Consider the following 20,445-nt stretch of genomic DNA (forward strand, 5'->3'; position numbering starts at 1 on the left):
CGCGGGTGTGTGTGGGGATGTGGGCGAGTTGAATTGGAAATTAAATACCTGTCTTTAATGTATTTTACGAGGCGATCCATAGCATGGAAAGTCTACATTAGTATCAAATTTTTAACAGGTCATATGTAGCATATGCTCCTGATAATAAACTTTTATTCAATACTTTGCATTATCTATCATTGTTCTGCAGATCCATGGCAAGGCGGTATCCCCCGTGCTCAGGTCCAAGGAAACACATCACCCCATCAACATACCATTACCAAACTGCATCCATATTTCACCTATCACGTTCGTATCTATGCATATAACGCTATTGGCGTAAGTCTACCCAGTAGGGAGGTGTTATTCACGACTGATGAAGAAGGTAAGTGGTTGCTGCGAAACGTTCGAAAGTTTACAGGCATTAGGGTGGATTGTAATAAATTAAGGTGGTTTTCCTTCTGTCAGCTACTTTCGATTATAAATACGCACGTGACCCATGGGTACGACATACCAAAACCAGCTAGCGTGACCAAATCCTCATACCATTGAAATGGATAGGAACTCTTTAGATAAATATCATTAAATTTAAGTATTAATTGAATAGCAAAATTATTACACATGGGGGAATTCCGAATTTGTTATCAAAGACAACATTTGAAAGTATATGCCGATGGACAAAATATTTATCGACGGAAACGTTTACAATACATTCATAAAGTTGAACAAAATAGACAATTTTGCTGCACAGTCTCGCGTTATTTACCGCCTTTGCACTCAAATGTACAGGAAGACCACCCGCTATATAGAAGGTCACTTCAAGACTTATTTTCTTCAAGCTGTTATGGCAGCGCGGAGGTGGTCACGTGCGTATTTATAAATACATATTTATAAATCTAGTCGAAGCATACTGTCTGTTATGAAAGGTTATATCATTTTTTTCAACCTCATAATAATTTTACAATTGCTGCTCTATATCATATGACATTTCATACCAATATACATATATAAAACATTAACATATTACTTGGTGTCTTAGCCTTACCATTTACGTTGTCACCCTTTTCCAACAATACAGCACCATCTGGGATACCACTTAACATTGAAATAGAAGTACTGAGTTCTCAAGATATTCAAGTGACATGGCGTGTAAGTATTTAACATTTTGCCCCAATTTCTAACCCTAGAGTGCTGGAATTTATAGTACTCTCTGTTAAATCAAAAAGCGCTGTTGTTAATTGTGGATAGCATCAGGCACGCAGCGTCAATCCGTCTTGAAAAGTGTGGGAACATTTGGCCTAAATTGTAAAAAACTGGCTGAAAAGAACAAAAGATGGGTATTTTTCCCAAAAGTGTGGTCACATGTCCACAAGTCATCCTCCTAGATTGACGCCCATGTCATTAGGATCAGTTCATATCCGTCATGTGCACAGTCTTGACGTTTATCATTTCTATACTTAGACTGTAAACATCGCGGCGACGGATTGGTATATATATATAGTATACAAACAGATGGTGTGCAAACCTTAGAAAAGAAGTTCATTAAAGAAACATATACCAAGATAAAAACACATGTCATATTTTAAGTCCCTTAAAATACAATTATATCTTCATACCATATTATACTAATACCATACTCTTATGTCACTCCAAATTTCCAGCAACCAAGAGCCGACCTTCAGAATGGGATACTTCTTGGCTACCAAATACAGTACCGCGATGAGGCCTCTCCATTCCAGCCAATATCCATTCCAGTAGAGACAGGGTACATTGAGACCTATACATTACAGCACCTCAAGAAATTCACTAAATATACTATTCAGATGTTGGCGTATAATCGAGTTGGTACTGGTCCGTGGTCTGCGGAATATGAGGCACAAACATTCGAAGATGGTAAGACAGTTATAGTTATTGAAGTTCTAAGACTTAAATGATGTATTCATAATTGTGACCTGTCACGGCGAATGAGCCGTAAATTCCTCCCCCGGTCAAAATTGTTTTATTTTGTGTTTAGAAAATATACATCATAAGCTTTAAAATGCTATATTATTTGACTTCAAACGATATCCAGTAGCGGGGTTATGGTTTGTTGAACTTTGCTCCTTCAACAAAATGGTAGCTTTTTTCGTTTCTACGTGTGTCTCTTTTTCCACATTGCTGGCAATAAATATCAAACAGTCATAATTGGTGGTCATATCAAATCATCCCCAAGTCAACGAGGTTCAAGAAAGTTCTCTCATTGTTAATTGTTGGTTATACATACCTGTACAAAATACAATGCCTGGTAACCCACCACTTGAACAGGATTTAGCCAAAGCAAACAAAGACTAGACCAGAGCTATTACAAATTATATTGCCATCTAAGGTAGAAGCTTATTATCCTCTTCAATAATATAATTGATTGGTGTTTGACTATCAAAATGAGATAGATGTCGCGCCAGCTAGAGATGCCGATGAATACGACCTGCATACACATTTTACACGGCAACTCAGAATACAATTTAGGGAATTTACGGCTCATTCGAGCTGTACGGTCACATTTGTTTAATGCTTTGTGTGCTAGCCATAGGTTTCAACATCAAAAGTTTTGAGATATTTTCTCAAAATATCAAGAGCTAACTCTTGATATTTTCTCAAAATGTGATCATTTATTAAGTTGTTCAATTCTGGACCTGAATAATACAAACAGCTATTCTGGACCTGAATAATACAAACAGCTATCACACTAATAAATAATATGCACATATAGTTGGCAGCAAAGTTAAACATAGATTCACGTTTCTATATCAAATTTATTCATCTTTTTCTGCTTTTTTATGGTAAATTCAATTCTATAAACTGTACATTTGTGTGTAAATTGAGGGCGCTTTTTATATATATTTTAAATTTACATTAGCCAATTAATATGAGTTATACATAACATCTCATAATAAAACGTCATTATTTTGTTTGCGGATGTTCTAATCCAATTTACAAGTGTCTACCTCTTGTAAAGATGCAAACAAGATTTAAGATAAATAGCGCCATCATTGTTCAACTTTTCTTAAAAATGACTCAGTTTTACATGCCATCAAACAACCGTGGCATCATTATATTAAACACTATGATATCTGTTCAAATCATTCGATTTGGGCGCTGCCATTCGAGTAAATAAACTTTCTTTATTGGTATTTACAAAGCAAATTTGATCAATGTCGTTGAAAAAAAGAACAATATTTTTAAAAGTACAATGTCCCCGCACAGGCAGGTATATCCAGAGATTTTTCCTCTAGTTTATCTGCCCATATGCATGTTATGTTTCAATTGTAATTCCATGTAAAATTGTGCTAGTGTGCGATGCGTGGTTATTTTCCCCTGCACAATATTTTGTTAGCAAGTTAAACATTAGGTTACACTTCTTCGTAACTTACACCTATATAACTGTCACCTTTATCTATAATTCATAATCCAATGCTATCGATACCAACCAACATCATAATGTCATTATTTACCTCACTATGCTCACAGTACCAGGTGAAGCCCCGCAATCTGTCAGTGTACGGCCCATTGGGTCCACCGGAATAGCCGTGGCCTGGTCACCGCCTTCCCCCGAGTCACTCAACGGGATACTTAAAGGGTATAGACTCTATTACAAAGTCATCAGAGAAAACGAAGGTGAGGTTTTGAATTATTGAGGACATTGGATCTGCATTGATGCGCATCTCCCGAATCAAGATTAATTTGGATTGTTGTAGTATGCAGGCTTGTTAAGATCAGTACAGGAGAGTACCAGATATGGAATACGAGTATTACTTAATAACACCCTCCTAGTCCTAGTACAATGGCCGCACTGTATTTATCTCATTATCTTCATATGTGGTTAGTCATGTGTTCAGTATACGCTATATCATTTACTATGGGAGATAACCATCTATCTGACATGTTTCATTTGAAAAGGCAACCGCAGATATTCTAAAGCTTTATCCAAATCCAAAAGTAGAACAAACTCTAGTCATGTGGATACTGGCTGTTGCAATTCTAATAGAAGTGTGATTTCTAATGTGTACAATTCCCCATTTATACCTGCACATGTACCTGTACAGTTAAGGTCAAAGGGCATACTTTCCACATTGGCGTTGTGTCTAGGACTGTGGATCCAGTTATAACCTTAGTTGCAAAGCAGACCACATCATCTCGCATCAATGCGTATTTGTTTGAATCTGGTGTGCCGTGTGGATAACCCACCAAAATTACCCGCCATAATGACGAACATGAAATATATTGCGTTAGTAGTTCTTACAAGTTTTATTAAGAAAAGTTCTTTACTATTCTTTTGAAGAGTCTTCTTATATACTTTTAATACTCTCACTATCAAAATATCACGGGCGATTTCGTTTATTATAAAATCATAAAGGAAACCCGGGGGATAGAATTTGAAGTGAGATATTGTTTAAAGATTCATGATATTTCGTCAAGTAAAGGTGTGAGATAATGGCTAAAGTGTGGGCATTAATTACACCCATAAGCGATGTAGAAAAATACTGTATGGTGCTCTCACATCAAATTGGTTACATGTAACATTTAAAATGTACACATCTTCGCAAGATAATAGGTATTGAAGTTCTTGTAAACACCGAACTAAAAAGTAAGATTAGGACTTAGGTACTATACATCTATTGAAATTTTGATATAAAAACTGATTTTTTATAATTATGATTGTTTCTATGGATTAACCTATTACAGTTGAAGATGAAGCCCAAGTGTTAGCAACCACAGATCTGTCAGCAAGACTCCACAACCTGCAGAAATATACTAATTATAGCGTCTCAGTTGTTGCGTACACGCGAGTTGGAGAGGGTGTGAGAAGCCAAGATATCTATATCAGAACAGAACAAGATGGTAAGAATACTAAGACTGCACTCTCAAGTAAGAATGCAGTATCAATTAATATGTTACAAAACAGATACTGCCTTCTTTTTGACATGCAATAACACAGCCAGTTTTCCTGATTGTACCAATATTTGTTTTGCAAATTTCCTTTGCATTCCTTTCTATCCTCTTTGTGGATTAACATGCAATGCCTAATACAGCATCAGGAACAACCAGGACAAAAATCATGACAAATAAGGAAATCAGTTTTTAGAGCCCTTTTATTGCCAAACATGGTTTTCCTTGTTATACCTGGTTGAGGATTTGTGATTTAATGCCAATTGAGGTAGCTGAAATACGAATACCAATTATTGGCTATGAAAAGGAAATCTCAATATGCTTTATATGCAAACGCTACTAAGTATTTGATCGGTACTAACACGAAGGATGCATTATAGTTTTGACCATTCATGCTTAAAGTTAAGTAAAACCAATTACCACTAATGCTATATTACAATAGAACATTTTACAACTCAATGTAATCCTCGTTAATAGCCACTCATCTTGTAATCATTTAAAGGAAGTTTCAGGAATTATCAGGAGTGGTGAATGTGTGTTCGGCATTATTGTTTTTCTGATAATACTGAATCAGGAACCATCAGGAATAACAATGAACAAAGGCAAACTACCATGTCCTCCCATTCAAATCATGGAATAACATTGGTACAATCAGGAATCTGCTTGCGCTAGTGATGCAGGTGTTTTTGAATCAGTCTGTTCACGAAGTCAAAATGATGTATCTACATGTAGAGAACATAGCAGATACTGTACTTTGATTTGGGAGGCAGATATTTTGAATATGTCTGTCCCAAATTAAAAGGCACTATCCTTTAGCACTAAGAATAACATATAGTGCATTATTGCTTGTGATGGCAGAGGATATCAACCATGACAGTCTCAGCTAGGACACCGTTTGTTACACCTCAATATACCTTGTACACTCATAAAATGACCTTTGCATGCATTGAATAAAAAAGTCATACCATACCACACGAGGTCAACTTTTGTTAATGGTATCCCAGACCTACTAGAAACTTTGACATTCCCTCATTTCAAATCATTAGTTTTGGTTTCTCTTTTGTTCAGAAACCAAAAATCAAGGGATTAAAAAGTGGAGATGAACTGGTCTCCAATCATAACACTATTGTGCTGGGAGGACACAAGAGGGTATATATAATCAAAAGTATAATGGCCTATAATCATACGTATATAATAGCCTATTGTGCTAACATTTTCATTATCGATATCTATCAACGCGGGCGACAGTTGATGCTCTCTGCCGTAGGTGGCACACTTCCATGACACCTTATAACACCCAAGTTCTATATACGAGGCCTACATGTAGAAATCATGTGCATATATTGAGAGGGGGGGGTGTTTTGTTTATTTGTCTGAAATATAAACGATGCATGATGATGTAGATGATTTGATTATGAATTAGATTATTCCCGGAAAGCACAACCCATACCTCTTACCTATGTTCCCTCCGCCACCTATATATAACCTCCTCCCTCCCCTCCCCACACTCGATATCGACTCTTCCCTATTATTCCACTCCACTCTTGAGCTCCCCTCTCCCCCTCCTTCCCTTCCCACTTCCAATGCTCTCTCCCCTCTGTTTCTCTTTCTCCCTTACCCTTCCCCCCAAACACACACACCTTATTTCCCTGGCGATCTCTTCTCTCTCTCTCTTCTCCAATAAATAAATTGAATAAAAAAGTCAGTTTAAACCAGCTTTCTATGATATTGATCTTCCGTCATGCGACATGCACATAAATAGAGTTGTGTATAATAGTGTTTATATCACTGAAAACATAATCTGTCACGTGTCTATTGTAATGTCTGTGGAAATATTTCGATGGTCTATATATTTTCACAGTGAAATCAGCTTAGGCTATTTCGTAGTCTCAAGTCAATGCTTTCAAACTAAATCAATGCTTTCAAATGTAGACTGCTTTGTTCGACTTCTCTGCTCGTGAATATTGCACTGCGAAATTTAAACATTTCTTTGTATACTTAGATCAGGTAACTCGAAAATCCTGTACTTTTATTCGTCACACCACTTATAAGAAACTGAAACCAAAACCGAAACTACCTGTCACAAATGTTTAGTTTTAAACAAAAGGTAGAAACAAAGAGTTCGATATCTTGTGATTCAAGTGGTTAGGCAGGACAATAGGAAACCACGTGACCAAAACCAAAACCAAAACTAAAACTAAATATTTGAAATGAGGCATTGGAAATTATACCATTTTGGCAGTTAAAATCCTCGATCACTAACTCGTTATTTAAATATACTTTATAAATATTGAAATCTCTATACAATTATTATTATTAACCCTATATGTATCATAGTGTATTATAAAGATAACAAAAAGCTCATGTATATTCTTTATGTAGTTCCCAGTTCGCCATCAAACATCAAAGCTTATGCAGCCGCACCCTCAAGCATCATGGTGTCATGGCGACCGCCATTGGCTGCGAATGGTATCCTTACCAACTATTTCCTGTATACACAATACAGAGACTCGGGGAATGAGGTAAGTTTGATCATTGTTAGGCATTTTATGCTTATGGTAGAATAAAACTCGAGAAAACACGAGAAATTAAGTTATAGCGCCAACTTTCAGACGGATTTTATCATCTTAGATTTAACATATAGAGACTATTTAGACCATCAAACAATGGGTTATTCCAATTAAAATCCACACTACCCCTGTGAAATATTTAGCTAATGTCTTCCACAGAGGGCGTATGTGGTTTGAATACAATATAAAATTTGGGCAACTTCCACTTGAAATACTCACACCAGTTGTGGAAGATATAGGTAAAGCCATAATGCAGGGGGAGTATGGGTTTTAAATGACCAGTTACATTTGAAAACATACTCCCCCTGTGGAAGATATTTCCAAAATGTTCCACAGGGGTAGTGTGGATTTTAAATGGAATAGCCCAATGAAACTGAACGGATGAAAAATAAATGGGAACAATCAGGGATTTTCTATTCCTTAGATTTAAAATGGACATAAAGAAATAAAAGAAAAAGTCCTTAGGGCGCCAAAATAACGTTTTGGCTTTGTGCCAACCATTCAATGTTGTTATTTGTCATAGTTTTTTTTTTTATCATACTTGCTTAAGCTTAAATAAAATCAACATCCCAATTTGCTGAAAACATACTTACATTGTACTGATTTTGTAGGTAACACACGAGGTGCAAGTGTCACCGGATATGACGTCTCACTTACTGGAGGAACTACACACAAACTACGAATATAACTTCTGGGTTCGTGCAGCCACTGTGATAGGCAAGGGTGATAGAAGTCGAACTGTAACTGAAATACCGACAATAAGAGGTGTGTAGAGAAGAACAAATATGCTTCGGAATCTATTTTGTATTTTTTAAATGATATCTGGAGTAGATTTTAAGTACGGTACCATGTATACGTCTTGCATATCAACATAATTCATACGTCTTGCAGATCAACATAATTCAACTGCAATGACGAAAATTAAGATTCTTTGTATCTCCCATTTATGTCTATAAGCTGCCCTAGAAGATTTGATTAATTAGAAAGATTAAAATTGTATGATAAATAATAAAATAGCATTTTTAGCCTTAAACTATCATAGTGTTTTCTTACGATATCGCTTAAGGTTCCTTAGCAATAATTAACTACTCCTGTTCTCTATCGCAGTTCCCGCCAGAATTCTGTCTTTTTCTCAAACATTGGTTGCTACGTGGAAGGATGACGTCATCGTTGATTGCTTGTCGGTCGGCACACCTGAACCAAAAGTAGAGTGGAGGAGAGATGGGTAAGCAACAACAAACAATCGAATTAATCAAGTTCTATGTTGTTGTATGTGCGCTGAGACGAAAAATTAACACCATACGGTATTCAATACAAAAATACCCTAAATACCTCGTACAATCAATTAAATTCTCAATAATCAAGAGAGTATGTACATATTTTTGTTTGTGTAACCTTTTTTCAGGTCATCCGAAATATTAGAATCACAGGGCGATATACGCATCCTACCAAATGGTTCTCTGGTTATAAGAAACTTGGAGCCATCAGACGCCGGGAATTACTCATGTCGTGCAATCAATACCTGGGGATCACCAGATGAGATTACCATAACACTCCACGTACTTGGTAAGCATAGTGGTCATTTACAATAAAAATAGGTAAACAAACCATACATTGCAACAACAATACTCGTTATTGTAAATTTGTGAAATGCAGTTTATTTCGCCATTTGGAAGATTATGAAAACCTATACGTGACCGTACACCACGAATGAGCCGTAAATGTCCTCAATTGTATTCTGAGTTACAGTGTAAAATGGGCATGAAGGTCGTATTCATAGGTACCTCAATTTGGTGCTACATGTACCTCATTTAATAAGATACACGTAGCACCAAATTGAAATACCTATGAATATGACCTTCATGCCCATTTTACAGTGTAACTCAGAATACAATTGAGGACATTTACGGCTCATTCGTGGTGTACGGTCACATACAATGAATGAACAATGACTGAAGTGCCAAACAAATTTAGAACAATATTTCGGTGACTACCTACAATCTTGGAAAAAATCGCGGAACACTTTCATGTAAAGAACGGAAAACTACAACTCCCTCTCCCCGTTCAATGTTGAGAAATGCCAATATCTTCAGCAGTTTTCCAATGTGTTCCAACATTGATTGATGGTTAGAGGGGAATGGTAAATCATTGTTGTAGATGCCATGTTTGTCCAAACCACAATATACGTCATTTCCATCGGCATAATAAAATTTGAACGGAATTTTGACAAAGTGTGCCAAGTGTTCCAAGTACTTTTGTCCAAGATTGTAGGTATATACTTACACAGTACGTCGATGAAGGGCACGCAATGACAAAGTAGTTCCATAATCCGCCTTGGTATCAATAAGGAATTGATGCTGATCATAGATAAATGATTTTCATACAACTTCATGAACATTAATGGTTTATTGCTTATCACCAAAGTCACCTAAAATGTACTGTAGCGACCTGCATTGGTAGTAAATTATCAATACGAATTTTACGTGAACTTACATGTTTCTCTATAAACAATGTACTTGCATGCAAAATCGAGTAATTGTTTATGGTAATTTCCCATTTATTTGCATCATTCATCGACCAGTTAATCGTCTAAATGGTTGTAAGTACATATATCAGCAACGATGTTGTCAAGAAAGAAGCTGTTTTTGTTGTATTATGTGTGATTTGACTCTCGTCTGCTTCAAGTCGTTCAGCCTACCTTTAAGAACTCCATTTCCTCTGACTCGTCATTGTTCGGACCACGAATCTTCAATATACGTGTCCAAATAGCCTTTCTTCTGCTTACGTGTCTAACTAGCGTTTCTTTTGTCTTGAAAGTCAGTTTGACTGGTCTAAACGAAAGAAACGCTAGTAGTTGGTATTCATATCTCTTCGAATCGACAGGTTGTGTAGAACAACCTGTTATAGAAATGACAAAATCCAATGACTAAAGTAAAATGCATTCTCTATGTACTCTCACTTAGCTAGAGACCTGACTATGTCAGCTTTTGTGCAGCAGTTGTGTTATTACTTGTTTTGCCCCATAAACATCTTAGTATTTGGCTATTTCAGATTTTCTTGCTAACCTTATCTTCTGCGATGTTCTCTACGTTTCCGTGCTAAATTTTGTTGCAGCTGCAATTTAAGATACTTTTAAATAACAATCTCTACTATTGACACGGGTCGAGCGTTTTAAACGCGATGCATCGTCTTATATTCAATTATGCCTAGTCAATACATGATCATCGTTTGTGATAGCGACCAAGTGAGATACCATGTTTTGTATTTTTTTCAACAATGTTGTTACCTTTTACTAAAATGACAATTGTGTTTTGTTGCAGCACCTCCATACCCGCCATTGGTAAGCATATCTTCTACAACCAAAGATGCCATACAGCTCACTTGGAGATCGGCAGGGAATGGCGGCAGTTCAATCCTGGGTAAGTTTTATAGTAAAATACTTAACAAACCTTTCATTAAAATACTTCTTAAACCGAAGAACACTTTTATAACATCTCTTCTCCCGTTTCAGTCTTTTACCCTGTCTTTATATAACTATTTCAATATACCAAAGTTGTTTAAAAAAATGTGTTGTGGCTCCGAAAAGAGCTGATCGACTACTGATCATTGTGCGGTCGATTCATAAGAATGCACACTAGCGGTGATACACTAAACGTAATCGCGCCCACTGGGCGATTATTATAAATTTGAAATAATTAAGGAAAATATATGAATACATTTTGAAGATCTTTATATTCATTTTTAACCAAGTCATGTATGTTTGTTTTTTACCAATTAACAATTTCTAATAATTTTGGTCTTATCATTATTTATATAGGCTACGAAATTTCATACAAGCGAGAACATGAAGAAGATTGGACGCGTGTAAAGCTAAACTCGACGGTACGCAGCTATCGCATCACAGATTTGCTGTGTGGAACACCATATAGAATCTATGTCAACGCACGGAATAGAATGGGGATAGGCAAACCCAGTGAACAAATTGCGACGGGAACCAGCGGAGAAGGTGAGTAGGGCAAAAGAAAAATACGATTTTATTTTGATTAAAACATTGATTTATTATTGTTGTTCACTCGTTTTATGACTTAGCCATTTTGTTCGTGTTCTTCTGTGTAAATATTCAAAGTAGGCCTAAAATAAATAGCGCCCTCAACATTCTAATTAAGTTAATAATCATACACATTTCTACATTGTATTGCAGTACCCATAACACCATCAACGGATACAATTGTGCCTTATACCAACATATCTAGTGTTACCCTGGTGTTATCCAGCTGGGATCCTGCCGGCTGCCCTATTGAATCTTACAGCGTACAATACAAAAATTTTGGCGCCAACCAGTGGCTATCGTCTGCGCATAATATACCGGGAAAGAGTAACCTATATACTGTGGAAAGATTGCACCCTCTGTCTTGGTATGTGTTTCGGGTGACAGCTGTGAATAGTGCAGGGCCAAGTTGGTACGAGTTTCAGGTGTCTACAACAGCTTATGATGGAGGTATGAAAAATATGTTATACTTTGACTATTAATTTAACTAAAACAACATAGAAATTAAATTTTAAAATTATTTTATTAATTATAATTAATGTAACTAATATAATAATTTCATTAATTCACTCCAGCCAGTGAAAAAATGTGTTTATTCTAACATTACAATGTCTACATAAAGTGTTTTTACTATCGTTATTGCTCACAGGAACAGCGCCACCACTGATGGTTGACAATGGTGAACAACGTGGTCAGATGAGTGCGCCATTTTACCAAGATCCGCGGGTCTTTGGCCCAGCTCTTGGTTTTATTACTCTCATGGTTATCCTACTATTCCTAGCTCTGTTTGTACATAGCAGCAGGAAAGAACGGAAAGTGGTCTTGAAAAAGTCTATCGGGTTGACAAATGGACAAGTCATTGAAAATAACAACTTTCCAACAAAGTAAGTAGCCACCTATCACTACAATTCATAATGTTCTCAGCCTGGATGGCACAGGCCATTAACCTCCAATGCACCAATCAGATCTGTAAAATTGAACTCGAGTTGTGGGGAATGAGTTTTTGTACCCAACACGTTCAGAGGTCATTCTTTAAATTCACATCATATTGGGGTTAAAGAACCGTGTCCTTTTTGATGAGCATGTTTGATATCTTAGTGAATAAATAACATTTTAGCAGAAAATAATACTTATAATCAAAGACAGAATTAAAAAGAGTAGTTTGCGTCTGACGTCATCTGTCAATCAAACTCGGGCGCGGTTTGTTACAAGTGTCTTCCTGAACGCGGCGGTAAAACAGGGCACCATAACTTTGCACATTTAAATATACAGACCGTCTTAAAAGTTAGGTTTTCATTGTAGGAAATTTCTTTTGCCTTGTAAAGTATGTAATTTTCGCCATTTTTTGCGATTTCTCCGGTCGGTATCAGATGAATCGACCTTCTTTTTTACGCGCTATTAACTAATCAAGGGTCGTAGGGAGTTTGATGAACAGTGGCGTCAGACGCAAACTAGTATGTTTAATTCTGTCTTTGATTATGTATGATGTGAAAATAAAGTTTTTGCTATATTTAAAACGTGCTTTTTTCTAAATGTTGGCTGCATGATTTATCTCCCCTCTTCTTGTAGCCATCATAGACCATTACCAACCATTGGAGGTACAAGTATGGAGCGAGAACCATTTCTACGAGCCATTAATCAACCTCGCCTTAACAATGCTAATGGTGCTGCACCAGGTCATAGACCTTGGATGTTTAACCAGAACGAAGCAGGTTGGTATAGTATGAATTTGGTCATGAGTCATATTAATTCTTGTCCTTCGGAGTGGGTATTGACATATGGATGCAATGTTGTCCGGGTGTCACAGGTGAAACTATTACAATTATCCCTGGTATGCACCATAGCACTAAATCGATCTGAATACCGGTCATGTATATATCAGAATTACGATACATTCTTTTTGGGTATGAGCTGCTATGGATGGAATGTTATCCAGGTGCAACAGGTGAAACTATTGTATCCCTGGTATGTTTCATGGCGCCATTTCGACTGAATACTATATGTCATAATTACATTACATTCTATTGGGTATGAACTGCTATGGAATGTTATCCAGGTACAACATGAGCACCCATTGTATTTATGGTATGCACACCTTAGCTCTAAATCGATTTGAATATCAGAATTACAATACATCCACCTAGGTATGAGCTGCTCTGTAAGGAATGTTATCCCGGTGCCACTGGTGAAACTCTTCTATGTACTGTAGCGCTAAATCGACATGAATACCTGAATTACAATACATCCACCATGGTATGAGCTGCTATGGATGGAATGCTGTCCAGGTGCAATAGAAATAGATGCACCCACTGCATTCATGGTATAATCGATCTGAATATCATAATTACTTGGGTATGACCTGTTATGGATGAAATATTGTCCAGGTGAGACAAGAGCAACCACATTTTGCTCTTTAAGTAAAACGTAATTGTTGAATATAAATAAAAACAATGGCTAAAAACATATTGACCTAATATACATTTCTCATATTGCAGAAACTGACTTGCTTACCGGGGCCATTGGAGGTTCTTCAGGATATTCCACAGTTCACGATGCTTTAGAGCCAGAACCAGCTGTAATGAGTTCATTCCGATCAGGTGTGGAGGGAGGCGGTGCTATAGGTAGAATGGATACTGCCAGAGCTGGGCAGGGCAGAAGAAGGTTTTATGATCTACCACCTCAAGATAGTACCAGTACTCTTAATCCTGGTAGGTGTGGACTTGTAATAAACCCTTACAATGGTATAGGTTAAATTAGCTATAGGTTTCAAGAAATCTGAACTGGCAGTGATGTTACTCATCATTGTTTTGATAGAAAATCGACCGTTTATGGAATTGAATATCCTTAAAGATCTTGAGGTACAGATAGAGAATTGTATGGTATTTGTTGCTGCGATCCAGAAAGACCGGCAGCTGACAATTCATTTGATAACGCAAGGATGTAGAATTAATATACTGGTCTATAATTTAAATAAAGGAAATGAATTAATTATTGAAATACAGGATGACTGGACAATGCTCTTATTGGACAATGCTCTTGTACTTGTTCAAGATCAAGAGTACTTGTGCAAGAGCATTGATGTATTTTGTATAATTTATGTACATAATACATGAATCAAAGATTGCATCATATCACAACAGGTTATCACAATCTTTATGTAGTGGATACTTAACACAAAGTTTTTGTTTCTGATCAGCTTCGTTAAATATATCCCAAACGGCTCTTAGTAAAATCCAACTGGCATATCCGTTGGGTACAAAATACTTGTACATATGACAATCTCAAAAAGCGGCGTTACTTGCACTAATCAAGAAATACATCTTAAGAAACACTGTCCACTCAGTTCTATTTACATTGACGCAAACTAGTCTTTTTAATTCGGTCTTCAATTATAAATCCTCTTTTTGGAAAGAATGCGCACTTTTGGCGTAAATATCCTTCGTTTAGTGGCCGAACTAGGAGCACCTTATTTACGCAACACAATTATCTGGTTTGCATGTGCTCTTCTGTGAAAGCAATAAGCTGCAATCACATTATAGAGCACAACACACATAGTACAATCTTAGTACAATCTGCCGTCTTGATTATTCTTTGACTCAAGCATTTTATAGTAAGTCCAATCAGGGTTTTTCTCTTCTAATATTAATGCAGATTCTTCTTATACATTCAGTCATACCTGGAGTTCTATTATGTTGTCATGCACAAATTTCATGCTGATATCTGTGGAATCTCAGCATGTTGTAATAATAAATCAGGGGGTGCATTGTAAGCACACTCATACATGAGTGTTTTGGAGTTTCCCTTATAACACGATAAGGATTATACAGGGTACACCACAGTATACATAAGTATGCCCTGTTAACCACTTTCTAAGTTATGATAATAAAAATGCTATCCCTTTGGCATGTCACTCTAATATTCCGTCGTCATTAGATATAATTGTTGAACTTTGATTTTAGAATATAATAATATTTAGAAGTTACAGTTTATTAGTTTGAAATACAACTTTTATATTAAATCATTATTATCATCATTTCAATTTCATTTCATTTCTAGAACGATGGGATAATCACGACTACGCATGCCTAGAAGACTTCCGCGTCCCACCACGTGATGTACCACCAAGTCCAGCCCGACCACCAATGAACAATTACGTGTCTGGAGCGGCAGCATCCTCACCTTATAAATTCAAGTCATTGCCTCATCAAGGTAAGAACACTCACATGTACGTAGGGGCACATTCATACCCTACCCACCCCACATACATATGGGATACCTAAATATGGGATGGGGTGTGTTAATGTGTGTAAGTAACAGACACCCCTTCTGCACACCTCCTTGCGGGTTCCTGAAATCTCCTTGTGGGGTCCTAATATACAGTAGTGTCATTGTGGGGACAGAGACATCCTTGCACACCCCAACACAGCCCTTAATACATACTCTCATAAATTATACACCATACACCTAACCACCCATTAAATGTTTTGATCAACAATGCTACCACAATACTCGTAAAACGTATTACAAGAACATATTTTCTTTCTGTAACCTAATATCCAATTTAAAGCATCCACACGTGTACAAGCAACATATCCGCATAACAATTCCTTAGAAAATCTAATTGTATAATAAAATATTATAACGCTAAAATGCCTGTTATTGTCTATACTAAATATCGATGTCTTTCTTTACATGGTACATATTTTCTTTGTACATTGATATCACCAGGTTGGAAGAGAACTAGTGTAGCCTCAGTATGTACTGACGAAGAACTCGCCCACGCCTATGAAAACGCCCGACGTAGAGCTGGCGCCACACCTCGTCGGGTTGCCAGTTTCCAAGATTCACTACAATACTCCGGATCTGATGATTACCGTAAATACTCTGCGTCTGATGAATACCGTAGTACCAGTGATTTGGAGGCTGGGATACAACGGTTTACTGCTTCACCGCCGATGCCTACTGTACATGAAAGCAGTGCTGATAATTTAATGCAGATATCGGGCACTCAAACATTCCCCAAACAAGGTATGGAGATTTGAATTTGGCATTCCATCATGTCGACCGGTGGTTGTATTTTGAAGCCACCCCAGATAATTATCGCTCTTTTGAAGTTAAAACTGTACTGTTCTTTGTCCATTTCAGTTATATAATCAGCAAGACTCCATAATGTTCCTTAAATTGCTACATGGATATAAAGAAACTAAATGTGTGTGTTTCAATATGGTGATGTACTTCCCTTTTTGTATCCGCAGGGGCTCGACCAAGGCTTCCAGCACAAAAACCCAATCCAGGACTACAACACGCACACATCATGAGTGCAAAAAGTCAGCCGTCGCTAGAGAACGACGGGGACTATAGCATCACATTAGAACGTGAGCAGGAACTTATGGGAGTTAAACAGATGCATCAACCATCTACTAATCCAAGAGTTAAACCAGTCCGGAGGGGCCCGAGGAAGGGGTATATAGGAGGGAAACCTGTTGTCAGAGCTGCTAGAGGCCCTAAAAGGAGACTACGAACGTAAGTCGGTGGCTTATTTCTAGAATATAGCTCATATCCCTCAGCTCTTCTGGATAATGTTATTCATAAGCACAATTGCATTTATACCGCCATACAAATGGAGGTGGGTCTTTGATGCGCTGAGTCATCGAGGTGCCTGGTAGGCTTTACGTGGATGATACCTTTTCGTTTCCAATGTACGTTTTGTTGTACATTATAAAACATCTGGAATATCAAGATAGCTGTAGAATATTAACGTTTGATGTATTCCTTCCATTAGAATCTTCTATGTGATTTCCATTTAAAAGCAGCAACTTGGTACATGTAACACCACTCTCAAATAAAAACCTGAAAGATTTTGACAATAGTTACAAGGACATTCACAGAGATCCCTCACAATTACATGATTATAACCACATTGTCAAAGACAATACGGGGACTGTAAGATCTATAATGTAACACACGAGCGGCATGTAAATTGTAGTAATTTTAAAGACAAATTGAACAATGATGGCGCTATTTATCTCTTGTTTGCATCTTAAGAAGGGGCAAACACTTGGCATTAGAACATCAGAATAAAGACAAACAAGTGTCAAGGAAATTTGTGGCAAGTGGCAAGCCAAGACGAAACTTATTGAACAATACAGAAGTCCCGGGTTCAAACTTCTCCAAATTCAACCCACTGATGGGTCTTTCAAACTCTTGTACTTCCATCACGTCCTTACCTAAACCACGGACGCAAATCAGTCCACTTCGTAAATAATGAATACTATATTGCCTAATCAAAACCTTTCATCTGAATAAGGCATCTGGAGTTACAATAAAGATCGAATATTTCAAATCAAATTTTGTAATCGGTTCTTCTTGTTACAGTTACGATCCCAGAAGCCGAAGTTCACCGGATCATAGCGACGGTGAAGACTATGCTGAGACTTATTCACGTCATCCAACCACGAGTGCCTCGGAAGGATATCTGTCACTCCCCTATAATGGACATAGAGGTGGAACACAAAGTTGTTACACAGACACTGATGAACCAATGTATAATTATGACTACGGGAAAAGTCGTGCTACGAAAGGTAAAAGTCCTCCCTTCACCGATATCCTAAAATGAATAACGCTTTATACCCAAAATGCTAAAACAAAAATGAGCAAGCATCCTTTGTGGTAGTGGTTTCTAGATTAATTGGATAGTCATAATGGAAAGATAATACAAGTTATAACGAATTGAAATCGTACAATATCCCCTGCATATTACCATTTTCTGGTGGTGGCTTAGAAAAGAGCTGTTTATGGAGTGTAGCAAGTGGGGTGCACATTGTACATGGTCATGTTGCAGCTGTTGTTGGCAATATAGGATTTATCACAACATCACAAGATAAAAGCTCAAGGAGTGAAATGTACCATATTAAATTATAGTAATTTTTTGTTCTCCTCCACAGGTTCAGTGAGTGAATCGGAAGCCAATCACATCTATCGACCACTTCAACATCGACAAGCTAAGTCGCCAGTACTAAACTTACATCCAGTTTCTATCTCATCAAACTCGCTACCACGCCAAGCCGATTATACCCGCTATCACCCCGATGATATAATGCCACCATCATACCCAGCAACGCCTCCACCGCCACCACCACCTCCCCCTCCACCGCCCCGCAGCCGGACAGATCCAGACGGGGAGAAGGGTATCGAGTATAGCAGCACAAGTAGTGATGAAATAGAAATTCAGATACTTATGGACCAGAACACAAATCCCATCAAGATATATCGGCACCAGGATTTTACTATTGTATAGGCAAATCAAGAACTAATTAATCTGTTTGGCTGTAGTCTTTTCTCACCAATACCGCGTTAATGTAAACATTGTTAGGAGACAGGAGTGGTGCTAAAATTAGTCCAAACACACATAATAAATAAGTAAATGTTGCGACTTAATATCCACCAAGTGCATGAACCGGCTAAGGTGGGACAGGAGTGCACGAAGAAAACAGGAGTAATCGGGGAAAACTGCGAGAACGATCACATAATCGACGAACATGCTATCTTACGGAACTGCAGGGAATCGAGCCCGGCCCGTAGTGGTGAGTGGCGAGTGCACTGACCACTATACCAACCCGTCCTTCAGACAGCGACATCATGCACCTATTGTAGTACTACGCCATTTGCCTTATTTGTGGATCGTGATCTGGTCTTTAAATGTTCACTACACGGATTACGTTATATAACTTTATTTTACAGTGAGGAGGTTTGCTTCCTTAAAGTATGGTCATGATAATATCAAGGTTTTGCGCGGGTATCTATGCGCTAAATATGTGCGCACGTTCATGTAGTGATTTTTCCATAGTGACGAATTGAGGAATGTGAGATATTACGTTCTAGAAAGTGATACAGCCTGTGACCTACTGTTTATGTGTTATTTTCAAGTTGTTTTAATTCTGTTTAGGCTAAAGAATGTGATTTTGTTTTGTAATGTGCAGGTACTCTTTGTTTATCTTTTACATATTTACTCGTACAGACAAAGAACGGCTAAATTTTGGCTGCAGCTATCACAAAGTCACAAGTTGGTAGCTTTGAAACCGTTGGCTGTTAAATTGATATTCTTTGTTTGACGCGCATTCGAACTATACCAGAAGTATGTCTTTTGGGAATGGGGGATTCTGCATGCCAGTTGTAGGCTCTTTATAATGGGCCACAAAATGCACAATAATGCATTTACAAAGGACATAATACTGGCTTGTACTATGTGGGCATCAAACAAAGAACATCAACTCAGCAGCCAGGAGACAAAATGGTATAAAAGGCATAAAAACTAAAAATATTAGGGCGGCCAGCATCCCATAGGGAAAAGACATCTCACAGGGGTACGTACCTGCTCCCTTGCCACCTCTCTTCCCCTGGCTACGCCACTGGGTCACCGTCTCATGGTACCATGGCATTGCGTATATAATACTCTACGGGGTAGTAATTATTACTAATTGGTATGCTGCGCTAGGGAAAATCAACGATGCTCTACCTTCTTATGATCACCCTTACGATAATTTGCCTAAATCATCTGTCATAATTTTATTCACCAATCTTTTGACAAGAACAAATGATAATGAAACAAATGAAAAGGAATGATCAGAAACGATTAAGATGATTACATAACATATGCATGTGACTTTCAGTGACTTTGGCCTGTGACTTAGGCAAAAATCAGAGTAAAATCTTCAGACAAACAAAGACATAAATTCTGGTGTTAAACTGCATTAGTCACTAATATTTGTCACCATTTGTATAAATTGCCTAACTCACCCCAAAATCTCCATTATGATTAGTCCCTGTCAATGGCATTATTACAGCAGGTGTCCATGGTAATAGAGACACGATTTAGGCAAAAAGCTCAATCGGCTTAAAAGTGAGTTAGGCAGTTATCGTAGC

At 37.5% G+C, this 20,445-nt stretch overlaps 1 protein-coding gene across 1 annotated transcript in view; it reads left to right on the top strand.

The window, feature by feature from the left end:
* The window catches only part of LOC140169362 (cell adhesion molecule DSCAM-like), a 186,231-nt gene extending 166,269 nt beyond the window's left edge, over window positions 1–19,962 (top strand). The window contains 20 exon segments of the mRNA XM_072192619.1: window positions 191–364; window positions 1,058–1,128; window positions 1,641–1,872; window positions 3,487–3,633; window positions 4,702–4,857; window positions 7,288–7,427; window positions 8,087–8,240; window positions 8,583–8,700; window positions 8,881–9,041; window positions 10,796–10,894; window positions 11,293–11,481; window positions 11,677–11,973; window positions 12,173–12,407; window positions 13,093–13,235; window positions 14,019–14,231; window positions 15,580–15,732; window positions 16,252–16,551; window positions 16,779–17,046; window positions 17,899–18,104; window positions 18,468–19,962. Of these exon segments, the coding sequence (XP_072048720.1) occupies window positions 191–364; window positions 1,058–1,128; window positions 1,641–1,872; window positions 3,487–3,633; window positions 4,702–4,857; window positions 7,288–7,427; window positions 8,087–8,240; window positions 8,583–8,700; window positions 8,881–9,041; window positions 10,796–10,894; window positions 11,293–11,481; window positions 11,677–11,973; window positions 12,173–12,407; window positions 13,093–13,235; window positions 14,019–14,231; window positions 15,580–15,732; window positions 16,252–16,551; window positions 16,779–17,046; window positions 17,899–18,104; window positions 18,468–18,820 (3,809 nt within the window). The 3' untranslated portion in view covers window positions 18,821–19,962.
* Window positions 19,963–20,445: the final 483 nt, after the last annotated feature.

Source organism: Amphiura filiformis, chromosome 14 (assembly GCF_039555335.1).
Source record: "Amphiura filiformis chromosome 14, Afil_fr2py, whole genome shotgun sequence".
Classification (NCBI taxonomy): domain Eukaryota; kingdom Metazoa; phylum Echinodermata; class Ophiuroidea; order Amphilepidida; family Amphiuridae; genus Amphiura; species Amphiura filiformis.